Source organism: Arvicanthis niloticus, chromosome 10 (assembly GCF_011762505.2).
Source record: "Arvicanthis niloticus isolate mArvNil1 chromosome 10, mArvNil1.pat.X, whole genome shotgun sequence".
NCBI classification, from domain to species: Eukaryota; Metazoa; Chordata; class Mammalia; order Rodentia; family Muridae; genus Arvicanthis; species Arvicanthis niloticus.
The window spans coordinates 37,980,856-38,003,152 of record NC_047667.1 but is presented as its reverse complement, the minus strand read 5'-3'; the positions used below and the strand labels follow the sequence as shown (position 1 = coordinate 38,003,152).

The following is a 22,297-nucleotide window of genomic DNA, read 5'->3' as shown; positions in this document are numbered from 1 at the left end:
TTCTTTCTCTTCCTGTCTTTGTCCAAATGGAATAGCATTCTCTGTTTAAGCCCTGTGGTTTTGTTCATCTATTCTAGCCATCTGTGCTAGCATGACTTGCTTTTTTGTTTTTAAATTAAAAATTAATTATCTGAATGATTTTAGGTAATATGTAACACATCTCCATTTACAACTATCTGAAGTGATTTCTGTTGGCTACAAATATTGAATAAACAATTATTTTAATTATATCTCTAAACTCGTAGTAATAATCCCAATATAGCACAAAATGTTCATTGAAATAAATACCTTATCTCCTTATTGTTTCCTCTTTAAAGACAAGGGTTTTTAATATGAATAGAAAAGAATTTACAGTATTTTGATAATGATATGTGTTCCAATCTTTTAAAGTAACTTACTATGAAAACTGCAGGAGCTAAAGCATCTTATGTGTTTAAACACAGAGACCAATGCTGGAATCATTTACAGATAAAAGCTAACATAGATTTGAAATGATTTCTATTCTTTGTGTCTTTTTCATCATAGTGTAATCCCTATACATTTAAAAAGATTAATGTATGGTATTATTTCAGAAAGAAGAGCCACTTTAAGAGTTGCTTTAAAGGTGGGATACAGAAAAACCAGCAACTGTGAAAATGCTTTATTTGGATGTTTCCATTTCTAGATGTGGGCTACCTCAAAAAAGTGGCTTTTTCTTAACAGGGAATCCTGTGCCACAGATCACATGGCACAAAGATGGACAGCTTCTTCAGGAAGATGAAGTCCACCACGTGATGTCTGGTGGCCGTTTTCTTCAGATCACCAATGCCCAGGTGTCACACACTGGACGATACACATGTCTGGCCTCTAATATAGCTGGTGACAAAAGCAAAAGTTTCAGTCTCAATGTATTTGGTAGGTGTAAACTTCATGTCAAATCTTGAGGGATCGGTGTTTCTCTCTGTGTCTTTCTGTGTGTCTCTGTCTCTGCCTGTTTCTCTCTTTCTCTCTCTCTCTCTCTCTCTCTCTCTCTCTCTCTCTCTCTCTCTCTCTCTCTGTGTGTGTGTGTGTGTGTGTGTGTGTTTCTATCACAAAATGTCATTATGTGGAAGATCTCAGCACTTGTGAACGTAGGCTGTTTTTACTTTGTTCTTTCATTGCTATGGAGTAACACTATGTTCTGGGCGTAGTATTTTATGCAAAGAATAACACTGATCCAGATAGGCATCTAACTATGCCATGGTGAAGTGGGACATTGTGCAGGTAGACAGGGAGTCTCAGCCTGAGACCCTGTGCCTTTCTCCCTGAGCCTTTCTACTTTTATTGGAGACTCAGCTTCCTTCGGTTTCTGTGGGCTGGGTGTGATTAAACATCTGAATGAATGTATTGCTGCATCAGTGTTGGTCTTACAGCATCAGAGTTATGTTTATGTCTCAAGCATATCACTGAAATTGATTCTAAGTTTTTCAAGTTTAAGATGTACCCCACCTAAATGTGTTACATTTGATTATCAGTATTTAAAAACCTATGCTAAATTCAACTGACAGTGACACTAAATTCACTATATGTAAATATATAAATAATTTGAGTTTGTTCAACTATTTTATAGCTACTCCTATATAGTTTGGGGTGCACATAAATACTCTCATGAATACACATACTCTTATACTCCCACGAAGAACAGGAACCTCAAACAGAGGTTGTCTAAATGGGCCTCATGTATATTTGCATATATGCAAGGAAGTTCTGCCAGAATACCAGTTGATGTATAGGTCAGCAAGTGAATAGCATCAAATAGTAGCATATATAAATAGTACATCATGTACAAGACAGAAGGTTTCTATGGGCAGAACCAATATAGTTTAATACAAAAAAGATACATATGGAAGTTTGTGTTACATTACCACAGTTATGTCATTACCTCTTTTGTGTGCATTGCCCTCCTCCTTTAGCATATGATGCTTCCCGCCGAATTTATATGGAATAATAACGATTCTTTTGTAACTCTTAAAAACTGAGATTACATAGATAAGCACAGTAGCAATTCAGCAGCCCATACCTAAAAGATTTTCTAAGTCTGCTTCTTTAATAAAACTTTTAATCTTTCAGTGTCTCCTACAATTGCTGGTGTTGATAGAGATGGCAGTCCTGAAGACGTCATTGTCATCCTTAACAGCCCGACTTCCTTAGTCTGTGAGGCATATTCCTATCCCCCAGCTACCATCACCTGGTTCAAGGATGGGGCACCTTTAGAATCCAACCGGAACATTCGCATTCTTCCAGGTAAGTAACTGACCTCAGATTACCCAGACATGTTTGCATCGTCTACTACTGTAGAAAGCACAGGTTATTTTTTTGTAAAAGTGCCTGTATCTTCATTCTGTGACAGTATATTTCTTTCTTACTACCCTTGCGCATATATATATATATATATATATATATATATATATATATATAAAATCTTAAATTTTAAAATATCTAAACATTACTTTTTGAAAGACACAAAACAAATATTGTGGCTTATTTTACATCAAATATCTACCACTAAATTGCATTCATAAGTAGCAGTATTTACAATAAAAACAAAGCTCTGCATTCCCCCACGTCCACTGTGATGTCAGAGATTCTTCACTGTTCCTTTATGTTTTAGGAGGCCGGACACTGCAGATCCTAAACGCACAGGAAGACAATGCTGGAAGGTACTCATGCGTGGCCACTAATGAGGCCGGGGAGATGATAAAGCACTATGAAGTGAAGGTCTACAGTAAGTTCTGAAAGAACACCCCTTTCTGAAGGCTTCTAGCTTTCTCAACCCCATTTTTCCTTATTTTACCGAATTGTTTGTACTGATCAGTGAAGACTCTTACTTATCTAGTTCGTCTCATCAAGGATGGAAGTTGCATTAAGTATTATGCCCATGGTCTCAGTTGCTTCAAAATGTGGAGAGCCAGAGTGGATAAGATGGTTCAGTGACTAACATGTTTGATATGAGAGTTAAGAAGCCCAGAACCCATGTAAATGTCAAATGGGTATGGAGGCCTGCATGCAGGTCCAGTGCCTGAACAGCAGACAGGAAATGCATAGGAAAAGCTGGCTACCTACTCTAATCATAACAATAAGCATTAGATTTATCAAGAGACCATACCTTGATATATAAGGGAGGAGATAATTGAAGAAGACACCTAGCATTAACCTTGGGACTATAAATGCATACATGTGCACATATCCCTACAAATACATGTGTAAACCCATGCTCATGCACACACACACACCACCACACACAAATATGAAGAAACATTTGTGAAGAGTCCACTGGATCCTTATCTCCCTGTTACAAAGTGTTTACATGCAGGTGCCTACTCCAGAGCTCAAGATGAAATCAACAGTAGTGTCGGATTATGACAATGTAATCACCTATAAGTAAAAGGCAAAACTCATACTGTTATTAATGGGGGGCATATTGTGAGGCCTTTCTGCCTAAGTTATTGATGTTACTTTATAAACAAAGTATATATTTCTGATTGTCATTTTTACTTTGACTTAGTGCCATAATAGTCAATACAGTGTATTTTATGGGTCATGGTTGGATGATGTGGGTCTAGAACAGATACAAATGTGAAGGACATTGGTCTCTCCAGAACTTGTATAATGATGAAGAGATATGGATATTTTATTCATATTGTATGTCTGAAGACCCGTTTCCTGGGATGCTAACTGTGCTCATTCATGGAAGGCCTGTGAAGAAGTCCCTCACCTCCTTGGCACCTTGTTGACTGCTGATTCCTGTGATCTTTGTGGTAGACTGTGTATTTAAAAAATAACCAGTTCCTAACTCTTCTATGTTCATCTTGTGCAGTTCCACCCATAATCAAGAAAGGGGACCTTTTGGGGCCAGGTCTTTCCCCTAAGGAAGTGAAGATCAGAGTGAATAGCAGCCTAACTTTGGAGTGTGAAGCTTATGCAATTCCTTCTGCCTCCCTCCGCTGGTACAAAGATGGACAGGCCAGTCACAACTACATTTCATTTGTTGTTTATTTCTTAAAGATGAAAATACCAATTTAAAAAGAAACAGACAGATTTATTCCCACCCACTATGATATTAAAAGCAGTCACTTTATGCCTCCTAAATATGAAACTGCTTTAAAAATTTAATAAAATGAAAATAAAAACATGTTTAATAACTTTGGTACTGTTCCACCACTCGGAGGTAAGCAAGATTGGTTTTGTGTACATTAGCACTTGACTGTGAAAATCTGGTTACCATTCCAACGGAGAGTTAGAGGAGTAGTGTTTCACCCAGACAACTAAACTTAATAGAGAAGAAACCCATGCATGGTCCTAAAATGAGGACTAAATTTATGCAGAACTTTCTCTAAATTAACTCTTTCACAAAAGATAACATTTTTGATATCCTAAAATATGAGAAAATTAAAAGATGTAAAGGCACGCTATGATTACTCTGGGGTAGGAGAAATACTTAATAGAAAAGATCAATTTGAGAATGAAGGAACAGACATGACATGGGAAGGGTTAGAGGGGAAAACAGGAAAGGGAAAAGTGATATAATTATATTTGGATTAAAAGTATTTTCAAAAAATCATCTCTTGTATTAAAAATATGTAGATTCTTCTGTTTACAATATAACTTTCAGACCACACATCCATTTCCTCACACAATTCCTAGTCTCTCTCACAAGTGTAAGGACACATGTGCTGACGCTCGAGGGCAGAAAGAGGATGGAGTTGCTGCTAACACTACTAAATACAGATGGGAAACAGCCCTGCTCTTTATCCAGTTTTACACACAGTCAACCAAATGGTCAGTTAAACTCCAGTTGTATAAGTTTAGGTCATTAGAGGCAAGAAAGATGTGGCTTAATGTTTTTCTTCCAGATCCCAGATAGATTCTGCAATATCAGCAGTGGGGCTGGTATCTTTTCACATAAAATAAGCACGTATCATCTGGAAGCCATTGCAAAAGGAAAATGCAGAACTCCCACCATGTTCTGTTTCTGTTGGCTTTGCAGAGTGCAAGCACAGAGTGTGATGTATTATCAACTCTGTAAAACCTTGCTTGCAAACACATGAGTTCCCTGTCCTTTGGAATTATATCATTAATTTGGTTTTAATTTTCGATAAAGCCTTTTCATCCCTTATGTGACTACACATAGAGAGAGCCACAAATGGAAAAACCAGGGAAACACTAGAATTTAAATAGAAACTAGACTGCTTTCAAAATTCAGTAATGATTGCCAAATTCATTCTCTGAAATAGGTCAAATTATTCTGACTGGCACTTTTAATTTTTTTTAAGGCCTGGGATTAGTTTCCTAAAATAACAAACAAGAAGCAATATTATCAATAAAAACCTTTTCCACATCATTTTTTCAGTTCTTTTTTTACATACCAAAATTTAATAAAGTAGTATTTTTAGAAAAAAATCGCCAAAAGATATTGACAATATCATGTATAATAACTTTTAATACAATCTGTACATTTTATTCATCCATGCCCTGAAATTTTTATATTGATATAAACATTTTAAACTGTGATATATTTATTTGTGATATAATATTAATAATATTAAAAATGGTTTGTTGCATTCCAAATTATTTGACTCTCATATGTTTGCTAGGTAGTATTTTATGTGCTACAAATATAGATGAGAAAGAAACAGGTAAAAAAAAATCTCTGCCCACATAAATTTTTAGAGCCAAAACAAAACAAAAAACCAGAAAATAAGCCACATGGCAACAAAAAAACTAAACTAAAAACTTAAGTCAGTAAAACAGAATATTGTGGGGGAGGTAGAAAAGTTGGTCAGAGAGCACACACATAACTCAGCTTACATCTGCCTATAACTCCAGAACCAGCACCATCCTATGGCCTCTTCTAGTGTCTACACTCCTATACACACACACACACACACACACACACACACACACACACACACACACACACACACACAGACACACACACACTCACACACACAGACACACACACACACTCACACACACAGTCACACATAGACACACACACAGATACAGACACACACACAGACACACACACACACTCACACACAGACACACACACACACACAGAGACACACACAGACACAGACACACACATACACACACACTCACACACACAGTCACACACACAGACACACACACACACACTCACACACACACAGACACACACACACTCACACACAGACACACACACACTCACACACACACAGACACACACACACTCACACACACACACAGACACACACACAGACACACACACACTCACACACACAGACACACATAGACACACAGACAGAAGACATGTGTAGTTTATTTCTGCCTTTGGGAGTAGAGGAACAAGGGCTGTAGTGTTTCAAAAGACAAAGGGGACAAAGCTACTTCAAAATGAAGACAAATCACCCTATGTCAAATACCACCAAGAACAGAAAGCAAAGGCAGAACTGAGTGGTACATGTAGCCACATGAATGTCATGGATGACCCTGACTGTCTTTTTTACAAAGCAGAAAAGACAAAGATTTGATTGGATTAGATTCAAAAAACATTAAAAGGATAAAATTAGACACCTTACACATAGAAAACGTTTTTGAGTGGTTGACTGCAAATGACCTCAGAAACTGTGTAGGTAGGCTGCAACAAGAGCAACCTCCTTAAGCCTGAAGCTGTCTGATGGGATGAAGTAAAAGATGCTGGTATGTGTAAGAGAGAAAATCAAGAAGCTGAGAAAACCTGTCTTTGTTTGACAGTAGGCACTGAAGTCACTAAGAATTATGAAGGACATATTATTGGAAGGAATGCCAGTGAGTCAGGAATCAAACCTTTAGATAATGAAGGAAGACCTATAATTCCCATTTCAAGATATCGTAACATATTCTGAGCTTAAAACAGTTTTATGTATGAAGTTAGGATGTTTCTGAATGAGTAATAATAAATTCAGATAAAATCTTATGATAATCTTCTCAACTTTAATAAAGTTTTCTTTATTACAGTTTTCTACAAAACTATCAACAAGACACACTTTTTTAAATACTTGACAAGGTTATCTGGAGACACTTGCTTTCGTGTATAAATGGACAGGATGATAAGAACATGTTTTCTTTTATAAAGAATATATAAATGCGTCTCCCACAATGTCTGGCTGATGTGAACTGTTATAATTTTCAAGAAAAAAATTACTTAGAAAACAATTTGACCAAATTAAATTAATTACTGCTATCTTGTATAATTTACCTATTTCCATGTATTAAAGAATCATAATATTGATCATTTGCAGGGTAGCTTAGCTTTATTAGCGTATTCAATGCTGACATTGTTATAATTGAATCACAGCTCCTTAAATCAGATGATCATGTTACCATTGCTGCAAATGGACATACTCTCCAAATAAAGGAAGCTCAAATATCAGACACTGGACGATACACCTGTGTGGCATCTAACCTTGCAGGGGAAGATGAGTTGGATTTTGATGTGAATATCCAAGGTAATATTACTCTGCTTATTGCAGAACAATACTCACAATCTGTTAATGTAATGGAAAAGAGATTTGACTTGGTTTACTTTAAAAGCAGTTTCTTCTCCTAATAATATGAGTTAATTATGAAATTTTAAACAAGAAATTATAGAAGAGAATTATCCCATCATACTTTTTCTAATTTCTTGGATTTTTATTTATATGAGTGTGTGAATATATATATATATATATATATATATATATATATATAATACCTACATACATATATATATATATATAATACCTACATACATTCATTCAGGCAAACACTCATATAATATAAATATAATAATAATAACTCATATAATATAAATTAAAAAACTAAAAATATATATGCATCACATGTGTGCCTGGTGCCCATGGAAGAGAATATTGAGTCTCATAATACTGGAATCACAGATGCTTGGGAACTACCAGATAGGTTCTGAGAACTGAACCTTGGCCCTCTACAAGAGCAACAAGTGCTCTTAAGCTATGAGCCATCTCTCTAACCCCTATTGTTCTTATTTTATGCATTTTCTTCTGGTATTTTAAGGTACAACTTCATTTACAAAACTCAATTATAGACTTCCCTTACATCAGCATTGCACTAACATTATATCATAAAGGTTATATATCATGTAATATTATTGTATAGAAGACAATAAAAGCATTAATAATGAATTCAGAGTAGATAGACTTTTATATGGATGAGTATACCTATAAACTTTGTGTCTTGGACATGCAATCAAAATATTTTAAGTGTCCATATCCTTTAAAATCAATACTCCTTGGGATTGCTAAGAATAGTACCTGAGATAAGGCACCTAAGCTATTCCTAAAGTGATTAAGAAGTGATGCCTGCTACTGCTGGTACTGTTTTTCTAGATGTTACCACTCACCAGCGGAATTATTTTCACCAGTGCTAGGGATTAAATTTAGGAGGGCCTTTTGCACGCTAAAGAAATCCTCTCTCTCTGAGCCTTACCCCAGCCCTCAACACAACTTTTAAGACTTGCCTGTTTCATCAGTTCTATACTCAAATATATTAATTTAACCAAACTCCTATAGTTAAATATCCAGGTTTCATTATTCATAAATAACACTATACTTATCATCTGGGTACACAAAGTGTTCACCAATCTTTAATTTTTCATGTGTCTAAACCTTGAAACTTCAGGTCACACACTTTTAAAATGTCTTTAACGTATTGGTAGTTTACTTCTGACAAAGCTCATACCCACTGTCAGAAAAGAGTGAGAACATCCTATTTTTAATAGTTTAGTCTTGATTGTTCATCTTATTGAACTTCCTTCATAAGACAAATCATTGATATTGTTATCAAATGAGCCCATCCATTCTTTTGTGTGTGCCTCAAAAGTAGCTTTTCCTGCAGGAATCATATTTCTCACCATATTCCTCCTCAAAAGTGGGCTCCAATGCTGGTCACTCAGAGAGCCCTTTTACACAAGCACCAAAGACAAATGTGGACTCAGAGCACCGTAGACTTTATTCCTCCACTTGACTGACTGGTGGCTACTGTTTGTCTGGCTGCTATTGGAATGCCCATAAGTACTTTAAAAATGCTTTTTGGCATTGTCTAACTTACCAAATCCACAGATTGTTTGTTGAGATACAGTCAAAATCTTTGATGAGTCAGTTGTGACTGTCACACTGAACTGATGCTATGCTTTCCCTCCACAGTTCCTCCAAGTTTTCAGAAACTCTGGGAAATAGGAAACATGTTAGCTATCAGCAGGAGCGGTGAAGCCAAAGACGTCATCATCAACAATCCCATTTCTCTGCACTGTGAGACAAACGCTGCTCCTCCACCAACTCTGACATGGTACAAAGATGGCCGACCTCTGACCTCCAGTGACAGAGTATTGATTTTGCCAGGTAATCACTGCCACATAAAAGCACGAATCTCTGCCAAGAGATTCCCATTTATTGGGCTGGTTCGCTGTAATTTAACTGAAGTTTGGGTTGCTGAATGATACGTCTTCCATACGTGGAAGAGCCTACCTTGAGAATTTGACAGCAGAACATTTTAGTTCACTTTCCAAATCTATTCCATGGTTATAATCAGCTTATGCAAGTTCTCAGACTTCTTCATGCCTCTTTTTCTGTATTGATGTCCTTAGTCAGTTTGGTTTCTATGCATCATTTAATCTAAGTTCAAATGTATGTTTGCAAATAGATATTATTTGATTTATTGATTTGATTGCATTTTCATGAGCAATTATAAAGACTTAGTTTTAAATATTTTAATTATCGCATGGTTTGTTGATGGAAAAGATGCTTAACATTATTAGAATTATATTTTCAAGGCTTCAGGGTAATTATCACAAGTATTCAAATATCAGACTTTGTTTAAATGCATAAATTGTACCTTCAGGGCCAATACAGTGTATAAGATATGCAAAGTTAACCAAAATTAGCTGAACTAATACCTTTATAAAATAAAAATGGAATAAATAGACATATTCTATTAATATAGCTCTATGTAAGATATGACATTAATTGATCAAGGACTAGAAAATAGACTACAAAAAGCTTACTGTGAAAAGAATCTAAAAGAGGCTATGGGTTTAGTAGAAGCAATTTTTTATTAATTCTAAATTTCCTGGTTTTAGTTGTTGTTCTATAGTTTTAGGATGGATAATATTTATTTCTATGACATTTAGATCTGTGAGACTGTGGTTTTAAGAAGTCACCATGCCTCTGACTTACTGAAATAGGTTAAGAAAATATTCTATCCATATGATAGCAGGAGATAAATAAAATTACATGCAACAAAATAATTGGTGAACATAGATGCAAATTTTAATGCGGCTGTTGCAACTTTTCTTTACATTTTATTATCAACATTAAAAAAAAAAAACATTAAAAAGAGTACCACCCCCCGGTATTGCACATGAACTCTTAAATAAAACATAAAAGCTAAAGTACACATTACTCTTCAGGGCCCTGGATATATGTCTTTAGATGAAGTTTTATAGGAAACATTGAAAACATAAAGGAAAAATACTCAAAAACAGCAAGAACAAAGCATCACCATACAGTAACATTCTACACGGAGCATAATGGAGGGCTTACAGAAGTCTTCTCCCCTCTAGAAAAATTGATACCCACTATTTATTTCTGAAAAATTCTGACTTGTGGTCGAGTATTGGATCACTTTTTAGCAATGTAATATTGGATGTTAAAATGGATATCATCTGAGATTAAAAAAATGGAATGATTAGAGGAAGTGGGAACATTGACAAAAGCATAACTAAATGGTTGTCATTAGATCCAGGGAAACAGGCGTAGCTCTGTTCATGATCTGTGTTCACTCTAATGTTTGGAGGAGTGACATACTAGGACATATGTTTTCAGGAGGACGAGTTCTACAGATTCCCCGAGCTAAAGCAGAAGATGCCGGGAGGTATACATGTGTGGCAGTGAATGAAGCCGGAGAAGACTCCCTTCAGTATGACGTCCACATACTCTGTAAGGTTGCTTTTTTTAGTTGGTAAAACATTTTCACTCCAAAATAGTTTTCAATGACTAATGTTTGCAGGATGTCACTCTAACACTTTAGAAACTAGAAAGGTAATGATACTTCTTCTAAGAACTACTCTCTGGTGTGCAAACTGAGAATGTACTAATCAGGACTTCTAAGATCTCAAATAACAAAAATGGAGGGAGAAAAGGCGAGGAAAGGAGGGAGGGGCAAAGAGAGAGAATATGGATTCATGATTCACAAACTTGGTAAGGTCCTAGAGTAGAGTAATCTGCAGTCAGTCAATTCTGATTTCCTTGGTTCAAAAGAGGCCAACGCTATCCAGATTTTACATTTCAATTTCCCTTGGATTTATCATTATTGTTAATGTGACTATCAGGCAGGTGGCTTCCTTGGGCAGCAAAGTGGACCTTAGCAGCTCTAGATTTATTTCTTCCTGGTTTCATAGCGAATGACCTGTGTAATATTAATAGGTGAAGTTCTAGAATTGACTGTTTTTCATGTGAATCACCTATGCATCTTCGAGTCCACCACAGACACCAAGAGCTTGAAGCATTCTAGGGAGGAGATCACATTCTTATGCCTGCTCTTGAACCAGAATCATTCCCATCTGATACATAGACATCAAGCAGAAGTATTATATCCTTAAGACAAATGGAGTTATTAGGAACAGGCGGTTTTGTATTGGAAGAGACTAAGTTAGGAAATGGCCATGAGGATATATAGGAATCTATGTGTTCTGGTTTGCTTTGTATTGTGATTAAAAACCACAACCAAAAACCACATGAGGAGGAAAGAGTTTGTTCCACTTACCTATCCCAGTGCACAGGCTATTGACTGAAGCAAAGGCAGGAGCTCGAGGCAAGAACTGAAGCAGGAGCCTTCCTTTCAAGATTGCTGCTTACTGGATTGTTCCTTATGACTTGCTCAGCCTTTGTTTTTTACACAACCCAGGCCCACCTGCATAGGGATGACATCTCCCACAGTAAGCTGAGTCTTTCCACATCAATCACTAGTTAAGAAAATGCCCCCACAGTCTTGCCTACTGTCCAGTCTGATAAGTTCTCAGCTCCTCAGTTGAGAAACCCCCCCTTCCCAGCTGTACCCCAGTCTTGTGCGATGTTGCCAAAACCTAACACAGTAAAAAAATGAAAGATTTTTTTATACAGAAAATGTTGACAGTATTAAAGATTAGACAGTCATCTCAGAGTGTGACTGGGACTTTAGCACCAGGTGATTAAGACAATGATAGCAAGTTCAATAAAAGTAGAGTTCCTGGGAAAACAGGCAGGATTCAAGGGAAGGATGCCAATGTTGTTTCCAGTGTGATAAATCTAACATGATCCCAGAATGCTCATGTAAAAATGCTGACCAGGCACTTAGAATTAAGGAAACGATACAAAGGACAAAGAATTAAACCCAGACTGTACATCCAACAGCTGCCCCCAGACAAGTGATAGTTAAAGACAAGATTTTCAAAGAAAACTGTAGGGAAACATTGGTAGATAAAAGAGGGAAAACAGGAGACAATCAAGGAATGAGTGAACCCAGTAAACTATTATGTCTGGATTCCAGTTATTAGAAAAATTGTCAACTGATGGGTTTTCAGTGCTGAACATTAAAATGGGTTTCAGAAAATAAAAAGCCGTTGGCTTTGAGACTTCAAGTCTGTGGGTGAATGTTGTGTGATTCTCTTCAAAGCCACAGAACAAAGATAATTTTGAGCATTAATTAGACGCAATGAAATAAAATAGAGACGAGCATTAGAATGGAGTTGGCTGGCAAAGAACAAATGTAAGAGATGTGAATGTTCCCATAGACCAAAAGCAATAAAACCAGATACAAAGAGACTCATTAAAGTGTCAAGAATGCGCGTTGAAGGCAGGGGTGGAGGAATTGATAGCTTAAGGGCCAAGGGTGTATATCAAAGTAATGGAGCTAGGAACTAAGAAGCTACCAAGACCTTTGGGGGAGAAGGAGGCTCTTGGAATAGAAAGAAAGAGGACACGATGAAATGTATATCAAATATATTTAGCAATCCTTTTTAGTATGAGATAAAACAAACAGGGGAGGGCTTGGAATGCCAGCCTGTGGCAAACAGAAGTCAGCAGTGGCTGCTGCGGAGATCTGAGGGTTCGACTCCATCATTGCACCATCAGAATCCTGGAGACACGAGTGTCTAAAAGCAAAAACAGTGTGTCCTGTGGGGCAGAAATCTCCCGGGCGGGGGGAAGGGAGGGAGTCCGGTGACAGAGTCTCAGGGCGGTCCGGCACCAGGGCTTCCCGCGCCCGCCAGCGGAGGATCCCACATTCATGCAGCTGTCGGTGGGCTGGCCGGCGGCTGCATCGGCAAGGTTCCAGGGTTCCAAAAGCTGGGAATCAGGCGGAGAGACCATGGACACGTGGAGTCCGGTTTTCCAAAGCTTTTATTGTTCATGGCATGGTGAATGGATGCAGGTGTTGTGAGCTTCCCCCGCCAAAGGCCAGGGGACTCTCATTTTATAGGGAAGGAAAAAGGGGAGGGAATAACTTAATTAGCTACGCCCCTGGCCTTTTGATAATTCATTAATATTTAAATCTCTGGAGGTAGAGACTTGTTAATCACGCCCCCTACCTGTGCCTTACGTGACTGAAGGTAACAGGTTAAATGGAGTTACCTCGTCCAAGGCCCAACAGTGTCCTGTCTGGAAGTTAAAGCAGATGTCATAGGTACACACTGCGGGTGCCGGGAAGCCACAGAGCTCCAAGTACTAGCACCATAATGATGCATCACTTAAATGACACTCTGTGACGTGTGGGCTGGGCATGAAGAAAGTAACCTGCAGAGAGGCTAATGGACTGACTGTAAAGAGGGAAGGTGGAAGGTCTAGAGTTCTATGCGAAGAACAGTCTGTACAAGTCCAAAAACAGAGGCAGACATCCACTTTCATATTGTATTTATTTGACAAATGTCTATTGATTGCTCAGCCTGACAGGTCCTGTGCTTGGCACCGAGGATACAGAGTAGAAGACAGAGGCTATCAGTAAAACGGTGTAAATACGAATGTGAATGCTTGCAAACTAACATTGAATTTTTGCCGTGCACTTTGTATTATTGATTATTTTCTAAAAAGAATTTTAACTTAATTGTTAGAGAAGCAACTACCATAAGACAGTCCACAGTAGACATACACTGGTTGTTGAAAACCTGGCGTGTTCTAACAGTGCAACAAAAATTAATCATGCTTGCCAGTGATCACTTACTTTGAAAATAAATATCTTTTTTTTAAATGTGAGCACAATCTCCCAATTTACTGTGCCATTCCAGATTTTATTCTACAGATAATGTAGGCTTTTCAAAAGTGAAATAAATATAAATTATAGAGCACTGTTTTAAATGTGAGATATAAATATAGCACAGAACTTCTCAGCTTTAATGTGCTTGAGTAACATCTGGGGAGCTTTTACAACCATCCATACCTTGGCCCTTCTCAGAAATGGCTATGGAAAAGGTGTGTGTGAGGTTTGTGAATATGATGTCTAACCAAGCTTCCAGTGATGTATTGCCTGTTCCACTGATGCTGAGAACTTGGAATAGCCCAGATTATCCCCTTTCAAAAACTAACTCTTAACACCACAGATATACTCTAAAAGCTGTCATTCATCTGGCTTGTCTTGATGACAAAGTGGTGTGGCCTGGCTTACTAAGGACACTGTTGCCTATCAGAATCTCTCTGTCACAACCATTCCTTAGTGCCACCAGTTATCAAGGGTGCAAACAGTGATCTGCCAGAAGAGGTCACCGTGCTAGTGAATGAGAGCGCACAGATGGAATGTTCATCCAGCGGTAGCCCAGCACCGAGGAATTTCTGGCAAAAAGATGGACACTCCTTGTTAGAAGATGAACAACATACATTCCTTTCTGATGGCAGGATTCTTCAGGTAAAGGAAAGAATCTAATTTTAAAACAGTGTTTTGGACATTGTGACAATTGTCTTCCAGATTGATAAAAGTATTAGTTTATAAACATATTTATTTAGATCATTAGCCATCAACCATACAGTATTGTTCTCTACTCTGTTTCTACTATGAGAAATGACCACAGTGACTTTTGTGTAAATTCTTCCAGAATATCTATACATACAAACACTCCTGTTGCACAACATAATCTTTGATTAAAAAAAAAAAAAAACTTTTGTTGCAATCTTTCCATTTCATGTATGTGATGATAACATTCTAAATGGTAAAGGCTTTATACTGATTAAATACATTCTGTGTGGGCACAGACAGTAAGAAGCCATCATTTGACCCATGTAAATATACTATACTGCTATTTGTCTATTAGTATGTCCATTGATTTCCATTCAAATGTCCTAAAAGAGAGTTGGGATATGTAGACATATATCAATTCTTTTGTTAGGATAGAGTGCAATTAAATTACTAGTAAACTAATAAAAAATATCCCCTTGGCTCATAAATCCAAGAATAAATGTGGATCCAGCACAGGACATTTGTCACAGAATTCTTTTTAAAACAAAGTCGAAATCACTGCTTATAAACTTGAACTTTTTAAAAGCATTATCTACATTTGAATATATCTACTTGATGACCATACAGCCTGTACCAAAATGCCTAAATGTTTTTATGTGTACACATAAGATGCATAGATGGATCTTTATAATAAACATTCTGTTCTATAATAGCTAAGTACTGCTACATAAAACAAACCCCTTCAAAACCTAATAACAGTTCAATAAGAATTTATTTAGGTTGTGTGTCCACTGTTTCTATAGATGGTATTCCAGATCTCAGCTAGGCTTACGTGCCTGCAGAGCTGTGGGTTGGACGCCTGCTGGGATTATCTATCTGGAGCCTTAAAATACAATGGGAGTCAGTTTTGTCTCTCAGAGGCACAGTCTGGTGTGGGCAAGTCCTGCTTCCTCACATGGTAGTGGCAGAATTTCAGAGAAAGTGAGCAACAGTGCAGGCATATGAACTCCAGTGAGATGATACCATTGCCTGGCACATTGTTCTGCCAAGAACCATTCACAAAGCCACCCTCTTAGGAGGAAATTCCAAAATCACTTTGCAGACTCATGGACATGGAAGTGGGAAAATAATTTGGAATAATTTGTAGTCAAAATACAACAGGCGTGTGTTTTAGAAATCACCTTTTCTGATTGAATGTTTTATGAATAAATGTGTGTGTGTGTGTGTGTGTGTGTGTGTGTGTGTGTGTGTGTGTGCTTGACCTAACTAACGGAAAGCAGCATCGTTACTGGCATGTACTTCGTTACTGACCCCATGTCTTTATGCTCATCTGGCATTTACTGGAAAGAATGCATTTTGTTTGTTCTAAAAGGCAAAATATTACAAGTTCCTTTATTAACAATTTCAGATGCTATCTCTCCATCTCCCTTTAGATTCTAAATGCGCAAATAACAGACACTGGGAGGTATGTGTGTGTCGCAGAGAACACTGCAGGGAGCGCCAAGAAATACTTTAACCTCAACGTTCATGGTAAGAGCTCAGGGCCTTAGCATCTATTAGGCCCTGCTAGAAAAGGCAAGGAAACTGGGCTTCAGAGTGTACCGCCTGTGTTCTGTTTCTAATTTGATCAATGTGTGAAGACTCATTCATTCACTCTCCTCTCTCTTTCCTCCTACAAAAACCAGCAAGAATTCCAGAATATAAAACTTCTAGACAGCTCATTTTTATAGTTATTTCATCTCTCAGAATAGAGCATCTCAACCTATGGGTTATGACCCCTTTGGCATTGCAAATCAGATATCCTGCATGTCAGATACTTAAATTAAAATTTATAACAATAGCAAAATTACTGTTACGGAGTAGCATTGAGATAATTGTATGGTTGGGGTCACTACATCATGAGGAACTGTATTAAAGGATGGCAGCATTAGGAAGGTTGAGGACCACTGCCTTAGGAGAAAGCATGTATGAAAGTCTACATGTCCATGTGAAGGTCAAGATGATTATGTATCTTCCGTTCATAGAAGTGTCTTCTCCTGCCCTTGTCTTCAAGTGCAGAGTTACATTGACTACATCCTTCAAGTGTGCAATATGCTCTCCAAATGAGAAAAAAAAAACCTTGTAGAGTTAAATAATTCCTTTTTAAAAAGCATGAATCCCTGAATTGTGTTCATTTTTTTTTTTCACACATAACAGACACTTTAAAATTATTGTTTTACTAAGTAAAGGGGAGAGAGGAACTGGATGCTTATCTCAAAAACGCTGCTTAAAAAGTATGAATTAGGACAGTGAGAATTACTATAGAATCTACTTTGCATGAAATTCTAGTTCATTCCAGGAACATCTAAAAAGGATAAATTTTTTATCATCTCAGAAAGCTTTCATTTGGAGCTGGAAGGATGGCTCGGTGGTAAAGAGCATGAACTGCTTTGTAAAGGACCTGAACTCAGCTCTGGGCATCTACATTGGGTGGCTCACAACTGCCTGCAATCCCAGAGCCAGCTCTGACCTATGTGAACACCACACTCATGTGTTCATAACCCTCCACACACAAATACACATAATTAAAAATTTTTAAAGTAAAACAAGTTATTTTCCACTAAGTTTTCATTTGGCACGGTAACACATTCTTTTTGGTATAATGTATCAAACATATTAAACACACCGATATTTGCTATTTGTATAATAAGTCTTCTTTATATTCTTCCTACCTTTCTTTTTTTTTTCTGGTTTTTCGAGACAGGGTTTCTCTGTATAGCCTTGGCTGTCCTGGAACTCACTCTGTAGACCAGGCTGGCCTCGAACTCAGAAATCCGCCTGCCTCTGTCTCCCAAGTGCTGGGATTAAAGGCGTGCGCCACCACTGCCCGGCTTCTTCCTACCTTTCTATTCCTCACACTTATAACTTACGACACACACTACAGGTGCTTAACGAATACTTTTCAGGTGTTTGAGTGAGAAACTCTCAGCTGGGAAAGTTGTTCATTGTTTCTTAGTGTTTGCAGTGTGAGGGACAAAACATGAAGCATCTTGAGCAAGTGCTGTACTTCTGAGCTAGATCCCCAACCTATATTTGACCTAAACAAAAACAAGCGTGAATCCATGGGAAGAAACAATTAACAAATGCTATTATTATAAAAGTATATGTTCTTATCTATATAGCACAACACATATTTAAAAAAAAATAAGCACATTGAGGATCCAGGGAGATGGGTCAATCAGATCAGTAAAGCCCTTGCTCCACATGAGTTCAATCTCGTCATCCACATAAAATTCTACTTGTAGCAGTACATACCTGTAGTCTGAGCCCAGGAGAGGTGGAGGCAGCAGTCTGCCTGGGGTTAGTTGACTATTAGTTTTGCTGAACTGGTAAGTTCCAGGTAACAGAGAGGTCACTGAGAGGTTACTGAGAGGCCGTATGTAAATAAAGGAGGATGAGGCAGTAACACCAATTTGGTCTCTCCTTTTATCCCACGTCCCTGCATCACTAAGTGGCACCCTCCTAATTGCTCAATGGGTACCAGGTACTAGATTTGCCTATCATCTCTAGTGATTATCTCAGTGATGACCAGTCGTTTGCTGACTTTTGATTCCTCCCTGATAGATGAAAATGTAAGGACCACTAAGCTTGAGAAACATGCCCCCAAGTTACACCATTCACAAATGTATAACCAGTTCTGTGCAGGCAATTTGATTCAAGACACTGACAAATTGGTTGATCTCTACTCTTTCATGTGTAATATATGGTGACTTTCACATCTGCACTGCATCTATACTGAACACTACCCTATGGCTGGAAGTAATCTTACAGTCAGGATTATTGATGGAGTTATACATTCATACTCCTAATATGTGCCAGGCCTTCTTTTACTGCGAAGGCCACCTCTTCTTATCTTATTACCCCACAACCACTAACTCATACTTTATTTTCCCCTCAAATGTCAAGTGAGTCTTGTCTTAGTCTTCCCTGTGTGGCTTTAACCACAGAAATTAATTTTCTTCCTAGTTCTGAGAGCTAAAAAGTTTAAGAAGGTTCTAGAAGTATGTGTTTTCTGAAGAGGTCACTTCTCAGCTTATAGATTGCAGCTTTGTCCTCATGTGCCCTCATGTTGTCTTTCTTGTGTGCATGCCTGTAGAGAGTTTGTTTGCAAGTCCTCTGGAGTCTCATTATTTTATTTAATTAAAATATAGTTTACATCATTCCTCCATTCCTCTTCCTACACCACCCAAATTCATTCCCACGTCTTCTTTATTACAAAACCACACCCATACAAATGAATATATAAAAGCAGCAGTCTGGGTCTGTTTGGTGTTGCCTGCATGTGTATGTTCCTAAGGCTGACTGCTTGGTAGTGGATAACCAATCTGGGGTTCATCCCTGGGAAAAACTAATTCTCTGTCTTTCAGCAGTTCTTGATTGTTTGCAGATCTTCATCTAAAGATGGGGTTCCATGAGATTTCCCTGGTCTGTGTTAGAATTATTCCCATCTTGTACGGTAGCTATGCGGTTGATACTTCATGACTGTAGCTTTCTTGTCACAGTTGGAAGGCACAATTTACAGCAGTCAGGATCCCCTGGCTTTTGAGATCTTTCTTCCCCCTGTTTTCATGTTCTCTGAGCTTTTAGTGCGGGAGTTGTGCTGCGGATGTATCAGTGGGGCTAGGAATCCTACAGTTGATTGTTCTCTGCACTTGAGTAGTTCTGGCTTTCTGTAATCCTTCTCCTGCTGCAAAAAGGAGCTTCTTTGATGAGGGTTAATGTGGGGGTGTCTCTTCTTAAAGGACAGTAATCTTAAATAATTAGGGCCATACCCCCAGGACCTCATTGGACATGAATAACTTCCTCGAGGGGCCCAGTTCCAAACACTGCCCTGGGAATTAGGGCTTGACCTTCTGAATCAAGAGGACATGTTCAGTTCTCACTCATTTCTCCCAACTGGCATTCATGACCCTTCTGGTTCCTAGGCAGTGTAGGGAAGTAGCTAAGCAAAAGACACTGAGAGCTTGGCTGCTTCAGTTTCAGACATGTTTCTTCCCAGAAGCTGTGAGGCCTTGGGCAGGATGCTAATCTTCCTGTGTCTCAGCATCCCTATTGATGATATTAAGAATTGAGTCTAGCTCGTAGGCATGTGAAAGTCCAGTGGGAAGTAAGCGTTTCACATAGTGCCTGGCATGGATCAGTCAGCCAAGAAACCTTGTGCTCTACTTCTATCAGATTTTTAGCAGCACGGATCATTGTCGATTGTGTTTCCCTCCTTGTGTGGCCTAGCACAGTGCCTGGGATGCATTAAGGATTCAAGAAATATTTAGCCAATGAACTAATACTAGAGTTAATCTCCAAACCACATAATGTTTAAAAAAAAAAAAAAAAAAAAAAACCAGAGTTTGCCTTGTCGGCATTTGCATTTGATATTGTTAAACCTCAATTTTAACATAATACAGCAGATACAATAGTGCTTATTGCTTGTATTCACTGTTTCCTCTTTCTGAACAAGACTCACTTCTACTTTTACTTATGATTGTCTTCATGACCATTCTTGCTCTGTGTCCTCTTTCCCCTTCATAGTAAATCACTTGAATGTGAACGACACCTTCTGTGGGGTTTTTTGTGTGATTGCTGTTACCATTTTTGTTTTTTGAGATAGGGTCTTACTATGTAGCCCTGGTTAGCCTGAGGCTCTCTATGTAGACCAGGCTGGCCACAGATTCACAGTGATACACCTAATTCTGCCTCCCAAGTGCTGAAATTAAAGGCACTGACCACCACACCTGGTATCCTTTGTGTTTTTATTATGAAACATAAAGTCTCACATGTGCATATTTTATGATGTTCATAAATGTCAGTGAACCATTTATATTATTTCTTATTCTGCTTTTTCTCTCCAATACTCTTGCTGTTTTACCTTTTGTTGTTGTTATTTGACCAATAAACAGTAATGCTGTTGTTAGCATGTTTGTTTCTCTTGAAAGCTGCATGGCTTTGCATTGCAAAGATAATCTGTATGATATGATGAAATTCTGAAGTTAAACCTTTAAATCATTCTTGTTATAATAAGAAATAAAAATAAAGATACCATATAAAAACAAAATTATCCAAACTCCTTAAATATTAGATTGTTATTTTGTACTTTGAAAAACCACATACTTGGACTGACGAGAAATTTTTTTTACTTTAAAAACTCTGAGACAATCTTTCCTTTCAGAAAAACACCTGATGGACATGGGTTTAATGATGTCATTAGAGATTCTAACAACGACCACTGGGTATTTAACAGGATTATTTGGTTGTTACTTTTTACAGACCACAAGAAATTATAATATATGTCTCTAATACAGTCAAAGTTCACTTTTAATACATATACTTTTACAGTTCCTCCAAGTGTCATTGGTCCTAACCATGAACATCTTTCTGTGGTTGTGAACCATTTCATCTCTTTGACCTGTGAAGTTTCTGGTTTTCCCCCTCCTGACCTCAGCTGGCTCAAGAATGAACAGCCCATCAAGCCAAACACTAATGTTCTCATTGTGCCTGGTAAGGAGCTTAATCTTCTCGTAATGTGGGCCATGCATGGCATTTCCCCCTATTTTAAAACAAAGATCATTTCAACACAGTCTTGTTCCAAGTTGAGTTTTGCTCCCTTTGTTCACGGTAACTAGGTAGAAACATTAAAGTAGATATGTACAGTAATGGAGTCTTCAACAAATTATGAAATTAAGGATCAGGAAAATTAGGGGCTCCTTAGTGTAAATGGTGAATAGTCAGTGTAAAAACTTACGGTTCTTTCCAGTGAACTGGAGTCTTCTTGAGAATGGATGACAGCTAGTTAAACATGTAGGTTGGTGATACAGATATGCTAGAGAGCCAGCATGTAGGCTCAGAAATTAAAGGTACTTGCTGTAAAGGCTGACCACCTGAATCTGATCCCCAGGACCCACATGGTGGGAAAAAAGAGAAACTATTCCCACAAGCTGTTCTTTGACTTTTACCTACTCTAGCTTACCTCCTCCAACAGTAAATCTGTCAATGACAAATAACATTTAAAGAAGAATAGACAGTGGGTAATACATCCTTGAATGAACAAACGGAGTTCAGATGTCCTGCTTTAGCCTGTCTCACATGCATCTCAAGACAGCTATGAGTATAGCCCAACATTTGCAGATGACATCATGTAGCAATGTCAAAAGCTGGACTCACCCGAGATAAACGGATGACAGACTACAGAAGGACTAACCATCACCTCTGTACTGTGGGGAATTTAAACTCAGAAAGCACTTGCTCAATTGCCCAGGCACGCACGCACACAATGTAATTGCAACACAACTTA

General features: G+C 37.9%; 1 protein-coding gene across 1 annotated transcript in view; it reads left to right on the top strand.

Moving 5' to 3' along the window:
- Hmcn1 (hemicentin 1) overlaps positions 1-22,297 on the top strand; it is a 417,178-nt gene that overhangs the window by 290,185 nt on the left and 104,696 nt on the right. The window contains exons 49-58 of the mRNA XM_034513608.2: positions 703-894; positions 2,089-2,262; positions 2,630-2,743; positions 3,836-3,981; positions 7,337-7,487; positions 9,201-9,395; positions 10,878-10,991; positions 14,738-14,925; positions 16,407-16,503; positions 21,343-21,504. Of these exons, the coding sequence (XP_034369499.1) occupies positions 703-894; positions 2,089-2,262; positions 2,630-2,743; positions 3,836-3,981; positions 7,337-7,487; positions 9,201-9,395; positions 10,878-10,991; positions 14,738-14,925; positions 16,407-16,503; positions 21,343-21,504 (1,533 nt within the window). The remainder of the gene's footprint in view (positions 1-702; positions 895-2,088; positions 2,263-2,629; positions 2,744-3,835; positions 3,982-7,336; positions 7,488-9,200; positions 9,396-10,877; positions 10,992-14,737; positions 14,926-16,406; positions 16,504-21,342; positions 21,505-22,297) is intronic.